This window comes from Pseudophryne corroboree, chromosome 2, assembly GCF_028390025.1.
Source record: "Pseudophryne corroboree isolate aPseCor3 chromosome 2, aPseCor3.hap2, whole genome shotgun sequence".
NCBI classification, from domain to species: Eukaryota; Metazoa; Chordata; class Amphibia; order Anura; family Myobatrachidae; genus Pseudophryne; species Pseudophryne corroboree.
Window position 1 is genome coordinate 196,513,381 of NC_086445.1, and position 17,781 is coordinate 196,531,161.

A 17,781-nucleotide genomic window follows, 5' to 3' on the forward strand; every position below is an offset into this window, starting at 1 on the left:
CAAATACAGCACTGGTGGACCAGCCTCCACCTCTCCCCCTCCCTACCATCACATGATACCCTGCAAGTCACAGGCCGATTTTCTAACGCAACTTCCAGAGGGGAGATTTCCTTCTGGTATAAAACATTACTCTCACTACTCCCTGTTGCTAAATCTAGAGCCCAAGTCAGGTGGGAGGCGGATGTGGGATGTGTTCTCCAAGATTCTCAGTGGCAACACATTTTTATGTCATCCTTCACTATGTCTAAATGCCTGAATCACTCCGAAATGCACGTTAAGCTACTCCACAGACTGTACCTCACACCGGAAAGGCTACATACGATCTGGCCGGCATGTTCGAAGTTTTGTTGGCGCCTATGCGGAGAGGTTGGCCACCTCTTCCATATTTTTTGGTCTTGCCCCCATATTCAAGGGTATTGGACAGAGATATTCGGCCTTATCAACAAAGTCCTGAACCTCGACCTCTCCCCCTCCCCGCTTATAGCTCTATTGAATATATACCCGCGAAGCATGGGGGTACATCTACACTATGTCCTAGGCCATATCTGCCTCGCCGCACGTGCGGCTTTAGCCCAAAACTGGAAACAACCCACACCGCCTCCAGTGTTGAAGGTAATACACAAAATACAGCTGCACTTCTCGATGGAGACTGAACACATCCCATACTCCTTCACTGCTAAATCTCCATTCGTGCGCTGGATGCCTTGGCATCTATTTATCACGGAGGGTGAGGGTGCTGCATTGATACTACCTCCCCGAACCCCTGTACAATCACCCCCCAGCACATCGGCTGATGTGACCCCATCCCCCCCCCCCCTAAAAAAGCAAGGACCCAATATTTGTATTTGTATTTGTGTTATATTTACTTCAAGCCCATTGCCGCCCTACCACCTCCATTAATTATTTTTTCTTTGTTTGCCTTACAATGTATTGGTGTGATCGATTTTGAATTGTCTGCATATGTCTGTTAAAGCGTTTTCTCATATGCGTATGTACCTACTTCCCCCCTCCCTTCCTTTTTCCTTTTTGTACCCCTGTTTGCAATGCAAAAAATTTCAATAAAAAACTATTGATGAGAAAAAAAAAATGCTGACTTCCCAGCTGTTGCTGTGGACACTAAGTCTGAAAGACCATCCCCGAACAACTCCTCACCCTTATAAGGCAAAACTTCCATGTGCCTTTTAGAATCTGCATCACCTGTCCACTGCCGGGTCCATAACCCTCTCCTGGCACAAATGGACAGTGCACTTATTTTTTATGCCAGCCGACAAATATCCCTCTGTGCATCGTACAGCATCTTTAATATGCTCTACGTTTAGCAATATAGTGTCCCTGTCTAGGGTGTCAATGTTTTCTGACAGGGAGTCTGACCATGCAGCTGCAGCACTGCACATCCATGCTGAGGCAATAGCTGGTCTCAGTATAATACCAGTGTGTGTATATATAGCTTTCTTGAGAGCCTCCTGCTTTCTGTCAGCAGGTTCCATTAGGGCGGCCGTATCCTGGGACGGCAGTGCCACCTTTTTTGATAAGCGCGTAAGTGCTTTATCCACCCTAGGGGGTGTTTCCCAACGTGACCTATCCTCTGGCGGGAAAGGGTACGCCATTAGTAATTTTTTTGAAATTATCAATTTTTTATTGGGGGAAGCCCACGCTAGTTCACACACTTCATTCAATTCTTCAGAAGGGGGAAAAACTACTGGTAGTTTTTTCTCCCCAAACATAATACCCTTTTTTGTGGTACCTGGGGTCACCTCAGAAATGTGTAAAACATTTTTCATTGCCTCAATCATATAACGAGTGGCCCTATTGGACATTACATTAGTCTCTTCGTCGTCGACACTGGTATCAGTATCCGTGTCGACATCTGTGTCTGCCATCTGAGGTAGCGGGCGTTTTAGAGCCCCTGATGACTTTTGAGACGTCTGGGCAGGCACGGGCTGAGAAGCCGGCTGCCCCGCATTTGGCATGTCGTCAAATTTTTTATGTAAGGAGTCGACACTTTCGCGTAATTCCTTCCACAAGTCCATCCACTCCGGTGTCTGCCCTGCAGGGGGTGACAACACATTTATAGGCACCTGCTCCTCCTCCACATAAGTCTCCTCATCAAACATGTCGACACAGCCGTACCGACACACCGCACACACACAGGGAATGCTCTGACAGAAGACAGGACCCCACAAAGCCCTTTGGGGAGACAGAGAGAGAGTATGCCAGCACACACCAGAGCGCTATATAAATCAGGGATTAACTAAATTATATCCCCTTATAGCTGCTATATGTATATTGCGCCTAAATTTAGTGCCCCCCCTCTCTTTTTTACCCTTTTCTGTAGTGTAGACTGCAGGGGAGAGCCAGGGAGCTTCCTTCCAGCGGAGCTGTGAGGGAGAAATGGCGCCAGTGTGCTGAGGGAGATAGCTCCGCCCCTTTTTCGGCTGACTTTTCTCCCGCTTTTTTATGGATTCTGGCAGGGGTATTTATCACATATATAGCCTCTGGGGCTATATATTGTGATATATTTGCCAGCCAAGGTGTATTTATTGCTTCTCAGGGCGCCCCCCCCCCCCCCCCCAGCGCCCTGCACCCTCAGTGACCGGAGTGTGAAGTGTGTATGAGGAGCAATGGCGCACAGCTGCAGTGCTGTGCGCTACCTTGGTGAAGACTGAGGTCTTCTGCCGCCGATTTTCCGGATTCTTCTTGCTTCTGGCTCTGTAAGGGGGCCGGCGGCGCGGCTCCGGGACCGAACACTAATGGCCGGTTCCATGCGGTCGATCCCTCTGGAGCTAATGGTGTCCAGTAGCCTAAGAAGCCCAAGCTACCACCAGTTAGGTAGGTTCGCTTCTTCTCCCCTTAGTCCCTCGCTGCAGTGAGTCTGTTGCCAGCAGATCTTACTGTAAAATAAAAAAAACTAAAATATACTTTCTCTCTAGGAGCTCAGGAGAGCCCCTAGTGTGCATCCAGCTCAGCCGGGCACAGGATTCTAACTGAAGTCTGGAGGAGGGTCATAGTGGGAGGAGCCAGTGCACACCAGGTAGTCCTAAATCTTTCTTAGCTGTGCCCAGTCTCCTGCGGAGCCGCTAATCCCCATGGTCCTTACGGAGTCCCCAGCATCCACTAGGACGTCAGAGAAACATAGATTTTCAGGGCCCTGACTACGTCCAACAACTTGGAAGCCTCCAAGTCTTTTGTAGCCGCAGGCACCACGATAGGTTGGTTCAGATGAAAAGCTGATACCACTTTAGGGAGAAACTGGGGACGAGTCCTCAATTCTGCCCTATCCATATGGAAAATCAGATAAGGGCTTTTACATGACAAAGCCGCCAATTCTGATACACGCCTGGCCGAAGCCAAGGCCAACAACATGACCACTTTCCACGTGAGATATTTCAAATCCACGGTTTTCAGTGGCTCAAACCAATGTGACTTTAGGAAATCCAACACCACGTTGAGATCCCAAGGTGCCACTGGAGGCACAAAAGGGGGCTGAATATGCAGCACTCCCTTAACAAAAGTCTGAACTTCAGGTAGTGAAGCCAGTTCTCGCTGGAAGAAAATCGATAGAGCCGAAATCTGGACCTTAATGGAACCCAATTTAAGGCCCATAGTCACCCCTGACTGTAGGAAGTGCAGGAAACGGCCCAGCTGAAATTCCTCCGTTGGGGCCTTCCTGGCCTCACACCACGCAACATATTTTCGCCATATGCGGTGATAATGGTTTGCGGTTACTTCTTTTCTAGCTTTAATCAGCGTAGGAATGACTTCCTCCGGAATGCCCTTTTCCTTCAGGATCCGGTGTTCAACCGCCATGCCGTCAAACGCAGCCGCGGTAAGTCTTGGAACAGACAGGGCCCCTGCTGCAGCAGGTCTTGTCTGAGCGGTAGAGGCCATGGGTCCTCTGAGATCATTTCTTGAAGTTCCGGGTACCAAGCTCTTTCTAGGCCAATCCGGAACAATGAGTATAGTTCTTACTCCTCTTCTCCGTATTATCCTCAGTACCTTTGGTATGAGAGGAAGAGGAGGGAACACATAAACCGTCCGGTACACCCACGGTGTCACTAGAGCGTCCACAGCTATCGCCTGCGGGTCTCTTGACCTGGCGCAATACTTTTCTAGCTTTTTGATTAGGCGGGACGCCATCATGTCCACCTGTGGCCTTTCCCAATGGTTTACAATCATTTGAAAGACTTCTGGATGAAGTCCCCACTCTCCCGGGTGGAGGTCGTGCCTGCTGAGGAAGTCTGCTTCCCAGTTGTCCACTCCCGGAATGAACACTGCTGACAGTGCTAACACGTGACTTTCCGCCCATCGGAGAATCCTTGTGGCTTCTGCCATTGCCGTCCTACTTCTCATGCCGCCCTGTCGGTTTACATGGGCGACCGCCGTGATGTTGTCTGACTGGATCAGTACCGGCTGGTTTTGAAGCAGGGGTTTTGCCTGACTTAGGGCATTGTAAATGGCCCTTAGTTCCAGAATATTTATGTGCAGGGAAGTCTCCTGACTTGACCATAGTCCTTGGAAGTTTCTTCCCTGTGTGACTTCCCCCCAGCCTCGAAGGCTGGCATCCGTGGTCACCAGGACCCAGTCCTGTATGCCGAATCTGCGGCCCTCTTGAAGATGAGCACTCTGCAGCCACCACAGCAGAGACACCCTTGTCCTTGGAGACAGGGTTATCAGCCGATGCATCTGAAGATGCGATCCGGACCACTTGTCCAACAGGTCCCACTGAAAGGTTCTTGCATGAAACCTGCCGAATGGAATCGCTTCGTAGGAAGCTACCATCTTTCCCAGGATCCGCGTGCAGGGATGCACCGACACCTGTTTTGGTTTTAGGAGGCCTCTGACTAGAGATGACAGCTCCTTGGCCTTCTCCTCCGGGAGAAACACTTTTTTCTGTTCTGTGTCCAGAACCATCCCCAGGAACAGTAGACGTGTCGTAGGGACCAGCTGTGACTTTGGAATGTTTAGAATCCAGCCGTGCTGTTGTAGCACCTCCCGAGATAGTGCTACCCCGACCAACAACTGCTCTCTGGACCTCGCCTTTATCAGGAGACCGTCCAAGTACGGGATAATTAAAACTCCCTTCTTTCGAAGGAGTATCATCATTTCGGCAATTACCTTGGTAAAGACCCTCGGAGCCGTGGATAGACCGAACGGCAACGTCTGGAATTGGTAATGACAATCCTGTACCACAAATCTGAGGTACTCCTGGTGAGGATGGTAAATGGGGACATGCAGGTAAGCATCCTTGATGTCCAGAGATACCATGTAATCTCCCTCTTCCAGGCTTGCAATAACCGCCCTGAGCGATTCCATCTTGAACTTGAATTTTCTTAAATATGTGTTCAAGGATTTCAAATTTAAAATGGGTCTCACCGAACCGTCCGGTTTCGGTACCACAAACATTGTGGAATAGTAACCCCGTCCTTGTTGAAGTAGGATTACCTTTACTATCACCTGTTGTGAATACAGCTTGTGAATTGCCTGTAACACTGTGCCTCCCTGCCTGAGGGAGTGGTTGGCAAGGCAGATTTGAGGAAACGGCGGGGGGGAGACGTCTCGAATTCCAGCTTGTACCCCTGAGATACTATCTGAAAAATCCAGGGATCCACCCGTGAGCGAGCCCACTGATTGCTGAAATATTTGAGACGGGCCCCCACCGTACCTGGCTCCGCCTGTGGAGCCCCAGCGTCATGCTGTGGACTTAGAGGAAGCGGGGGAGGACTTTTGCTCCTGGGAACTGGCTGTATGCTGCAGCTTTTTTCCCCTACCTCTGCCTCTGGGCAGAAAGGACGCGCCTTTAACCCGCTTGCCCCTATTGGGCCGAAAGGACTGTACCTGATAATACGGTGCTTTCTTTGGCTGTGAGGGAACATGGGGTAAAAATGTAGACTTCCCAGCTGTTGCTGTGGAAACGAGGTCCGTGATACCATCCCCGAACAACTCCTCACCCTTATAAGGCAGAACTTCCATGTGCCTTTTGGAATCTGCATCTCCTGTCCACTGCCGAGTCCATAACCCTCTCCTGGCAGAAATGGACATTGCACTAATTTTGGATGCCAGCCGGCAAATATCCCTCTGTGCATCCCTCATGTATAAAAGTGCGTCTTTTATACGCTCTACGGTTAGCAATATAGTGTCCCTGTCTAGGGTATCAATATTTTCTGACAGGGAATCTGACCACGCAGCTGCAGCACTGCACATCCATGCTGAAGCAATAGCTGGTCTCAGTATAACACCTGTGTGTGTATATATAGATTTCAGGATAGCCTCCTGCTTTCTATCAGCAGATTCCTTCAGGGCGGCCGTATCCGGAGACGGTAGTGCCACCTTCTTTGACAAGCGTGTGAGCGCTTTATCCACTCTAGGGGATGTTTCCCAACGTGCCCTATCCTCTGGCGGGAAAGGGTACGCCATTAGTAACCTCTTAGAAATTACCAGCTTCTTATCAGGGGAAGCCCACGCTTCTTCACACACTTCATTTAACTCCTCAGATGGAGGAAAAGCTACTGGTAGTTTTTTCTCTCCAAACATAATACCCTTTTTTGTGGTACCGGGGGTAACATCAGAAATGTGCAACACATTTTTCATTGCCTCAATCATGTTACGTGTGGCCCTACTGGAAGTTACATTAGTCTCATCGTCGTCGACACTGGAGTCAGTATCCGTGTCGACATCTGTGTCTGCCATCTGAGGTAGCGGGCGTTTTAGAGCCCCTGATGGCTTTTGAGACGCCTGGGCAGGCACAGGCTGAGAAGCCGGCTGTCCCACATTTGGTATGTCGTCAAACCTTTTATGCAAGGAGTCGACACTGTCGCCTAATTCCTTCCACAGCACCATCCACTCAGGTGTCGACCCCGCAGGGGGTGACATCACATTTACAGGCATCTGCTCCGCCTCCACATAAGCCTCCTCATCAAACATGTCGACACAGCCGTACCGACACACCGCAAACACACAGGGAATGCTCTGACAGAGGACAGGACCCCACAAAGCCCTTTGGGGAGAGAGAGTATGCCAGCACACACCAGAGCGCTATATAACACAGGGATCCCACTATAAATGAGTGTTTTCCCTTATAGCTGCTTTTTATATATATATATATCCTGCGCCTAAGTTTAGTGCCCCCCCTCTCTTTTTTACCCTTCTGTAGCTTGCAGACTGCAGGGGAGAGCCAGGGAGCTTCCTTCCAGCGGAGCTGTGAGGGAAAAATGGCGCCAGTGTGCTGAGGGAGATGGCCCCGCCCCTTTTCCGGCGGACTTCTCCCGCTTTTTCTGGAATACTGGCAGGGGTATTTTTTACATCTATATAGCCTCTAGGACTATATATGATGTAGATTTGCCAGTCAAGGTGTCTTATATTGCCCCCAGGGCGCCCCCCCCCAGCGCCCTGCACCCATCAGTGACCGGAGTGTGAGGTGTGCATAAGGAGCGATGGTGCACAGCTGCAGTGCTGTGCGCTACCTTGTTGAAGACTGAAGTCTTCTGCCGCCGATTTTCCGGAACACTTCTTGCTTCTGACTCTGTAAGGGGGCCGGCGGCGCGGCTCCGGGAACGAACACCAAGGTCGGGTCCTGCGGTCGATCCCTCTGGAGCTAATGGTGTCCAGTAGCCTAAGAAGCCCAAACTACCACCAGTTAGGTAGGTTCGCTTCTTCTCCCCTTAGTCCCTCGCTGCAGTGAGTCTGTTGCCAGCAGATCTCACTGTAAAATAAAAAACCTAAATATACTTTCTTTCTAGGAGCTCAGGAGAGCCCCTAGTGTGCATCCAGCTCAGCCGGGCACAAGATTCTAACTGAAGTCTGGAGGAGGGTCATGGTGGGAGGAGCCAGTGCACAACAGTAGTCTAAAGCTTTCTTTATAGTTGTGCCCAGTCTCCTGCGGAGCCGCTATTCCCCATGGTCCTTACGGAGTCCCAGCATCCACTTAGGACGTCAGAGAAAGCAGCTAGCGAGCGAACAACTCGGAATGAGGGCCCACAAGAGACTATGGAGAAAGCATAATGTCAGCAAAAACAGCAACTTAGGGTGGTTATTTAATGGTGTCTGAGATCGCGGAAGGTGCGGCGTGCCTTACAATCTCTGTATTTTTTAAAGGGCCAGTCACTTACAAGGCATAGTTTTGCCTTGTAAGTCATTGCCTCTGGCGATCTCGGACGCCATTACATCCCACCATTAGTCCAGGTTAAAGATGGTGGATGCAGTTCCAATATCCACTGATTCCGCAGCCTCCTCTTGAAAATATTGCTTGTCATCCTCTGCTGAAAGAAAGTCTTTGAGGTCCATATCCAAAAAGCCACAGACGGGCAGGATATACAGTATAAGGGTGAAGCATCTGTAATTTTTATTATGGAACAAAAGATAACAGAGGAATGGTGGTTGTTGAGAAAAATAAATACTTTCAATGTATTATATAGATGTGGAAAGAGAACCAAATCTCCGAGCTAAGACCGCAGGAGGTATCGGGGGTCCGTGAGAGATTTTTTACGTATGGATCACTGGCAAATTCAATGCACAAAATACATTAACCCTTTAAGTGAGATTCTAAATACAGGGGTATTAGTAGAGGCTGTCAGCTATAATATAGGTTGGCAGCAGTGCTGGATAGCACTAGAGAACAGAGAGTCGTTAACCGAGATGTTGGAGCAGCGTCCCAGGGTAGCTATTAGACCATCTGCTAGTGCATAACTCTAAAGAGTGGCAGCATCTAGGGATCTGTCAGGAAAATGCAGTGAGCAGGATAGTTTTTAAAATATCCGTTCACAGTGTCCAGGTTCAGAGTCCCGGGAGGTCAGAGAGCTTTTTTAGTCAGTGGTGAATGGCCCCACCTCAATAGTCAGTAGGACCAGAGGGCACTGAGCGCTGCAAGCTCATCGGGTACCGGTAACCTGGAAAATAGCCGTATACCATCCAGTAGGAATCCTGGTGCACCAGAGATCCACAGCATTCTAGGGCGCAGTGAGACAAGTGAGACCACAGCAGGCTATGCCTCGATGTACGCACTAGACGCTCCATTAACTGGATCTAGTACACAAGGACGGTGCTGTCGGAGAGCACCCGGCAGACTTGCAACACAACAATTAGCCCAGGAAGATAGGCACTGGAATGGGTGGGTTGTAAAGGGAAATTTATTTATTTATTTATTAGCAGTTTCTTATATAGCGCAGCATATTCCGTTGCGCTTTACAATTAGAACAACAGTTATAGAACAAAACTGGGCAAAGACAGACAGACAGAGGTAGGAAGGCCCTGCTCGCAAGCTTACAATCTATAGGGAAATAGGCATTGGTACACAAGGATAGATGCTACCTGTTACATAATGGTTCCCCAGATTGCTAGGTTCTTAATGGGTTGTATGATATGATCACCCAGCAATGTTGGAAGACAAAATGTGAGGTTATGTGGACTGTACAGAGGGGATGTAACTGGATAGGGAAGCATTGAAGGTTATGTGTTTGGGTCTGAAATTTGGTAGGCTTGTCTGAAGAGATGAGTTTTCAGGGAACGTTTAAAGGTTTGGAGACTAGAGGAAAATTTTTTTTTTTTCTATGTGTATGTTAAGGTTACGTTGTCTTTGTTCCACTACAAGAAAAGTTTATAAAATAGTTGTCTTTCAATTAGGTGGAGCTATAAACAGTACCGAGGCATTATTAAACTATTAGTTAAAACTAATATAGAAACATAGAAACATAGAATTTGACGGCAGATAAGAACCACTTGGCCCATCTAGTCTGCCCATTTTTTTTATCCTTTAGGTAATCACAACCCTTTTTGAACCTTAATTCTTTGTAAGGATATTCATATGCCTATCCCAAGCATGTTTAAATTGCTCTACAGTCTTAGCCTCTACCACCTCTGGTGGGGGGCTATTCCACTTATCCACTACCCTTTCTGTGAAATAATTTTTCCTTAAATTTCCCCTGAACCTGCCTCCCTCCAGTTTCAGTGTATATACACCATTGGTTTAAATTTAATATACACAATCTATACCTCCCATTCCAGGAGGGACAAAATGCTCTCTTCCTGGACTTCCTTGTTAATTTATGATTGCAATCACCTGTGTTGAAACTCCTTTCTTATCAATTAAATAGTTCAACACAGGTGACGCCAATCATATATTAACCACTTAACTGACGATTTTTCCCTACAAAACTGTTAATAACATTGTTTTTATTTATTTATTTTATTTAATAAAGTTTAAAAAGTATTTTTTTTAAATATTTAAACATTATATTATGCACATCTGCAGAATGGATCCCCTCATCAAAAATCGGGGGACAGGGTGGGACGGCGCAGTCGCATGAGATCTGACCATGCCAGTTAAGTCCAGGAAGAGAGCATTTTTGTCCCTCCTGGAATGGGACATGTTGGGAAGTATGCACAATTTAATATACATCCCCCGCCTTTCATTGGGGCCCCACTGTCTTAAGTACCCGGGCACCCCTAAGGCTTAATCCAGCCCTGTTTGCCAACCATCTTGACCGGCCAAGCCACACCTTTTCTGTTGTTTATTATCAATTTGGGTAACAGTCAATCCATTATATTAACATTTAGCTAATAATCAACTGGAAATTTGATTACAAATTGATTGGTTGAAACAGATTGAAGTGGGTGCATGGTAGTCATACTCATTCAGTAATTCTATACTGCTCATGGACTGTAAAGTGTTTTTGCTCTGTCAGCTTAATATTGTAATGTGTTTGAAGTAATTACTGTGTTTGACAAACTATCTGATTAAAAATGATAGGGTTGTTAAAATGGAATTGTAATATGTGCGCCTAATTTTTATATTAAAGTGGGAGATTAACTTTCTTTTCTGTTCTCTGAGCATGTTTTTCGTACACAGCCATCATTAATGCATGGCATGTCAAAGCTAACCCAAAATACAGACTCAACAGATTACATGGCGGCTGTCAGTATTCATCAGCTGTGTTTACTTTGCAGGTTACAATAACAACAGTCATTGCTTGGCCAAGGCTATCATTCAGGTCTCAGCTGCCTTCTTCACTATATACCATAAGAACATTGAGACCCACCTCAAGGAATTCTTGCTGGTAAGCAGATGACATGTACTGTTTTGAAAATCTCACTTAAAGTGGAAGCATCACTTTTTTGAAGCAGTAACACTAAGCACCCAATTGTTTAGCTAACACCTGCTCATCCAAAGCATTTGACTGTATCCACTGTAGGCAAAAGATTGACTGTACCTTGCTACTGGGCCCCAGAAACCATGGTTGTAACCATAGTGGTTGCAATGGGTGCTATTGCTGTGGGGCCCAGAGGTTTAAGGGGCCTGGACCCAGGTTATAAAGTTGCATACCAAATTCCCAGATTTGCCTGCTAAGCAATTTGGTCTGATCCATTGCCCAGCCTGAGTTGTGTAATATAAAATTTTAAATGAGAAGAGTAGTAGTGGCTCTAATCGGGCATAATTGTACCGGAAGCCACTGTAATATAGCAGAATATGAACTGTAGGGCACTGTAATGTGTCATTCATCTGATCTGTTCAATGTTTTGTGGAGGGCACTACAAGTTACATAAAAACTGGGGCACGTTAATGTGGTCCAATATGAAATGGAATCCCTATAGTGTGGCATAATATGAACTGGGGTACTGTAAAACATGGCATATTTGAATCAGAGGGCACTTTCATGTGGAATACTATGAACTGGGGGCACTGTAATGTGGCATAATATGAACTGGGGACACTGTCATAAAGTGACTTGGGAATACTGTGTGCATAATGGGGCAGATGTATTAACCTGGAGAAGGCATAAGGAAGTGATAAACCAGTGATATGTGCAAGGTAATAAAGGCACCAGCCAATCAGATCCTAACTGTTAATTTACATATTGGATCTGATTGGCTGGTGCCTTTATCACCTTGCACCTATCACTGGTTTATTACTTCCTTATGCCTTCTCCAGGTTAATACATCTGCCCCAATGTTTACTGACAGCCCTACAATGTAACATTAGGTAAACCAGAGCACTACGATGGTTCATAAATAATCTTGTGTGTTTATTATATGGTCCAGAAAATGAACTACTGCAATATTATGGGTCATAAAATGAATAACTGCTGCAGAGAGGTGTCTCCCAAGAAGCACTGGGACAGGGGCCCCTTCAATATATTGCTATGGGATCCACAAAGTAGCGCCTCTACCAGAAACCCTACACTGCTAGGGTTTCCATAGATGACGTCGCAGTGTTTACCAATCCTGGCCCAGTTATTCAAATAAAAACAAAAATGGCAAAGTGACCAAAGCCAGCATCCTGGAGCTATAATAGACATACCAGAAGGTGCAACTAATCATAATTTGTTATAGACTATCTATGTTAGCTGATGACACAACAGTTCTCAGAGAAAAACAAAAAGTTGCAGGTACAAACTAGTTGAGAATCTGTTGATGAGATGGAACTAGCTGTTTATAGTACAGAGGGCCTAATTCAGACCTGATCGCTCCTTTGCAAATTTGCAGAGGTCTGCGATCAGATAGTGTGAGTGAAAACCCACCCCGTGCAAGTGTGTGAATGCACGTGCACGCCGTGAGAAAACCTCGCATTACAGCGGACATTTGGAAATCCGTTCGCAACTTATTCACCATCTAATGATTTTCCAGTCTGTGCGTAGCCCAGGACTTACTCCTACAGTGCGATTGAATCAGGTGGTCGGGGCCGGAGCTGATGTCACACACCTTCCCTGAAAACGCTTGGGAACGTCTACATTTCTCTTAGGTCCTAGAGGATGCTGGGGTCCACATTAGTACCATGGGGTATAGACGATGTCCACTAGGAGCCATTGGCACTTTAAGAGTTTGAGAGTGTGGGCTGGCTCCTCCGTCTATGCCCCTCCTACCAGACTCAGTTTAGAAAATGTGCCCGGAGGAGCCGGTCACAGCTAGGGGAGCTCTCCAGAGCTTCTTTAGTAAAAGTTTATTTTAGAGTTTATTATTTTACAGGGAGGCTGCTGGCAACAGCCTCCCTGCTTCGAGGGACTTAGGGGGGGAGTAGAGTCCGCCCTGCGGGGTCTGAGCCACTATCTTCGCTGACAGGACACTGAGTTCCTGAGGGGATCGAACGTTCCCCACCACAGGGGTTTGCTCACCCTGGCAGCATGCCGCCACCCCCTTACAGAGCCAGAAGATCAGAAGATGGCGAGATATGGCGACACAAGGGTAGGAGCGCAGCTCTGATAGGCTGCGCTCCGGGAAGGTTCAGCGGCACACAGTGTTAGCGCTATGAGGGGCGTCCTGAGCCATCGTCTTAATACCCTACACTGGTCACAGACGCTAACCGGAGACTGAATCCTCAGGCTAGCGCCAGAATTCTCCGTACTCAGACACTCACAGGGGACGTAATCCCCCACCTAGCGACGGAATCCTCAGGCCAGTATGAAGAATTTGTGCGGGAAGACGTGCCATCTTCAGGGGGCGGAGCTTCTCCTCAGAGCGGACTCAGCAGCGTTCAGCGCCATTTTCCTGCCTGCAGTTCCTGTACACAGACGCTGACAGAGCTGTCCCTCCAAGCAACTCCAGCTATCCTGTGCAGATGTAGAAGGGGGTGGGAGGCGGTGAATTAGTTCTGTGTAACTATTACAGTACACAGTGGGCGCTGGTAAGGGTGTCCTTTATCTAAACAGCGCTATGTGTGGGTTGGCTCCAATCTCTGTGTCTCTCACACCATTCTCAGGGGGGAAACTCTGTTTAGCCTCCCCTGTGTATGTGTGTGTGTGTGTGTGTGTGTGTGTGTGTGTGTGTGTGTGTGTGTGGAGTGTTTGGGGTCTCCAGTTAGCTATGTCCAGGGACTCTGTGTCATATGCTGCAGAGGATATGTCCTCCCAGGATGATCTCATCCCATGTAATCAGGAGTGCACTGTTGTAGCGCAGATACCAGCAAGGTAGCCTGAGTGGTTATCCTCTATCAAAACTATGATTTCTCAGATTTCTACAAGGGTTGCTCAGAATGAATCTGCAACTCAGGTTTTACAGAATTCTGTGGCAGTTTGGTCCAGTTCTGTTACCACAGGACCCCCCTTTATAGGTTCCCATAAACGTGCTCTTGCCCAGATTATGCAAGACTACATGGATACCGACTCTGACACTGCAGACGGTGATGGGGATGTACTCAGGGGGGCCACAGCTTTTGCTAAAGGGGTGCAATTGATGATAGAGGCTATTAGAGATGTGTTGAATATTGCTGACACAACTCCTGAGCAGGTTGTGGAGGCTTACTTCACTGATAATAAGAAAGCCTTGCTAACCTCCCCTGCTCCCATGCTATTTTTGAAAAAGCATGGGAAAATCCAGAGAAAATATGTCAGATTCCTAGAAAGGTTCTGGTTGCTTTCCCCTTCCCGGAGGAGGATAGAAAGAAATGTGAAAACCCACCCATAGTGGATGCATCTGTATCCAGACTCTCGAAAAAAGGTGGTTTTACCGGTTCCAGGCTCTACCGCCTTAAAAGAACCGGCTGATCGCAAAATTGATACTACGCTTAAATCCATATACTGTACTTCAAATCCTACAGGAACGATACTATGGCCTACTATTGCCTGTGCATGGATTTCTAAAGCTATAGTAAAGTGGTCAGGCACATTACTTGAGGATTTGGATACAATGGATAAAAGTGACGTTGAATTGTTTTTACATTCAGAATTCTGCAGATTTTATGGTGGAATCCATGAAAGACCTGGGTTCAATGGGTGCAGGAATATATTCCATGTCTGTTTCAGCTCGTCAAGGACTATGGATGTGCCAGTGGTCTGCTGACGCGGAATCCAGGAGAGATGTGGAGACCATACCCTACATAGGTCAGGCTCTCTTTGGGGAAGTGTTGGATGCTTGGATCTCCACGGCTACAGCGGTTAAGTCCCCTTTTCTTCCCTCAGCAGCTCCTGCTATGAAGAAACCTTTTTCTTCACCTGCAACACAGTCCTTTTGGAGAAAGGCCAAACCATCCAACACCTTCTTTAGAGGTGGCCGACCAAAATCCAAAAACCTGCTGCGGCGGGTTCCCAGGAACAGAAGCCTGCTTCAGGTACGCCAAAGTCCTCTGCATTACAGTGGACAGTGCAGCCTGGAGGTAGGGCCAGTGGGGCCGAGACTCAGACATTTCAGTAATGTCTAGGTGTCGTCCGGTCTGGACCCCTGGGTACTAGATATTGTGTCCCAGGGGTACAGGCTGGAATTTCAAGATCTCCCTCCTCATCGTTTCTTCAAATCGGGCTTGTCAGCTTTTCCGGTAGACAGGGCTACCCTACAGGGAGCCATCCAGAAGTTGGTGGAGGCACAGGTCATTGTACCAGTTCCTCCACAAATGCAAAACAAGGGTTACTATTCGAACCTTTTCGTGGTCTTGAAATCGGACGGTTCGGTCAGGCCCATTCTGAACTTAAAATCACTATACCCCTTTCTGAGGGAGTTCAAGTTCAAAGTGGAGTCTCTAAGGCCAGTGATTTCAGGTCTGGAGGAGGCGGAATTCCTGGTATCCCTGGATATCAAGGATGCGTACCTCCACATTCCGATTTGGCTGCCGCATCAAGCTTATCTCCTATTCGCACTGTTGGAAAGTCATTTTCAGTTCCAGGCCCTGCCATTCGGCCTCTCCACAGCACCGAGGGTTTTCACCAAGGTGATGGCGGAAATTATGGTTCTCCTCCACAGACAGGGGGTGAACATAATTCCATATCTGAACGATCTGCTGATAAAGGCATCATCCAAGGAGAAGCTGTTACGGTCCATAGCTCTCACGACCCAGCTTCTCAGGGAACATGGTTGGATCCTGAATCTTCCAAAATCACATTTGGAACCAACCAGGAGGTTGTCCTTTCTGGGGATGATCCTCGACACGGAGGTGCAGAAGGTGTTCCTTCCAGAGGATTAAGCTTTAGTGATTCAAACAATGGTCCGGAATGTCCTGAAGCCAGCCCGGGTGTCGATTCATCAGTGCATTCGCCTTCTGGGGAAGATGGTGGCCTCTTACGAGGCGCTGCAGTATGGGAGGTTTCATGCTCGGTCCTTCCAACTGGATCTCCTGGACAAGTGGTCGGGATCCCATCTTCACATGCACCAAAGAATACGTCTCTCACCAAAGGCCAGGATTTCACTCCTCTGGTGGCTGCAATTACCTCACCTTCTGGAGGGCCGCAGGTTCGGGATTCAGGACTGGATCCTTCTAACCACGGATGCAAGTCTCCGGGGCTGGGGCGCGGTCGCTCAAGGGGAAACCTTCCAAGGAAGGTGGTCAAGTCTGGAAGCCGGCCTGCCGATAAACATTCTGGAACTAAGAGCCGTCTACAATGGTCTTCTCCAAGCGGCCCATCTTCTGAGAAATCGGGCCATTCAAGTGCAGTCGGACAACGTTACGACAGTGGCTTACATAAACCGACAGGGCGGAACGAAGAGCAGAGCTGCAATGTCAGAGGTATCAAGAATCATCCCCATGGCAGAAAAACACGCATTGGTGCTGTCAGCAATCTTCATTCCAGGAGTAGACAACTGGGAAGCGGACTTCTTCAGCAGACACGACCTCCACCCAGGTGGGTGGAGTCTCCATCCGGAGGTGTTCAAGGAGGTAACAGATCTTTGGGGCGTACCCCAGATCGACATGATGTCCTCTCGTCTCAACAAGAAACTTCGGCGGTATTGTTCCAGGTCGAGGGACCCGCAAGCAGTGGCGGTGGACGCCCTAGTGACTCCGTGGGTGTTCCAGTCGGTGTACTTGTTTCCTCCACTTCCACTCATTCCAAGAGTTCAGGCAATCCTCATTGCTCCGGACTGGCCAAGAAGGGCTTGGTACGTGGATCTTCTGGATCTACTGCTAGAAGAGCCGAGGCCTCTACCTCTTCGGGAGGACCTGTTGCAGCAGAGGCCATTCACCTATCAATACTTACCACGGCTACGTTTGACGGCATGGAGGTTGAACGCCAGATATTAGCTCGGAAGGGCACTCCGAACAAGGTTATTCCTACCCTGATAGGAAAGGAGTAACGTCAAAACATTACCATCGTATTTGGAAAAAATATGTATCTTGGTGTGAGTCCAAGAAGTTTCCTGTGGTGGAGTTTCAACTGGGACGTTTTCTCCTCTTCCTGCAAGCAAGTGTGGATATGGGCCTGAGGTTAGGATCCATAAAGGTCCAGATTTCGGCCCCATACATTTTCTTCCAGAAACAGTTGGCTGCCCTCCTTGAGGTTCAGACTTTTTTGAAGGGAGTTCTGCACATCCAGCCTCCCTTTGTGCCGCCTACGGTGCCCTGGGATCTCAATGTGGTGTCCAGTCGGACTGGTTTGAACCTCTCCAGGAGGCTGAGATCAAGTTTCTCATGTGGAAGGCTGTCATTTTGTTGGCCTTAACCTCTGCTAGACGTGTGTCAGAGTTGGGGGCTTTGTCATGTAAAATCCCATACTTGATCTTCCATGAAGATAGAGCTGAGCTTCGGACACGTCAGCAGTTTCTTCAGAAGGTTGTGTCGGCATTTCATATCAACAACCTATTGTGATGCCAGTTGCGACTGACTCCTCAATTTCATCAAAGTCTTCGATGTTGTAAGGCAGGGGTGGGGAACCTGTGATCCTGCAGCTGTTGTTGAACTACATATCCCAGCATACCCTGCAACAGCTTTAGCATGGCCAAATAGCAAAACTGTAACAGGGCATGCTGGTATGTGTAGTTTAACAACAGCTGGAGGGCCAAAGGTTCCCCACCCCTGTTGTAAGGGCTCTAAAAATCTATGTGAGGAGGACTGCCCGTCACAGAAAATCGGCTTCTCTATTTGTCCTGTATGAT

The 17,781-nt window shown here is 47.9% G+C and overlaps 1 protein-coding gene across 1 annotated transcript in view; it reads left to right on the forward strand.

Moving 5' to 3' along the window:
• NCKAP1L (NCK associated protein 1 like) overlaps positions 1-17,781 on the forward strand; it is a 616,762-nt gene that overhangs the window by 417,782 nt on the left and 181,199 nt on the right. Inside the window, exon 29 of the mRNA XM_063952202.1 lies at positions 10,939-11,048. Coding sequence (XP_063808272.1) covers positions 10,939-11,048 — 110 coding nt within the window. The remainder of the gene's footprint in view (positions 1-10,938; positions 11,049-17,781) is intronic.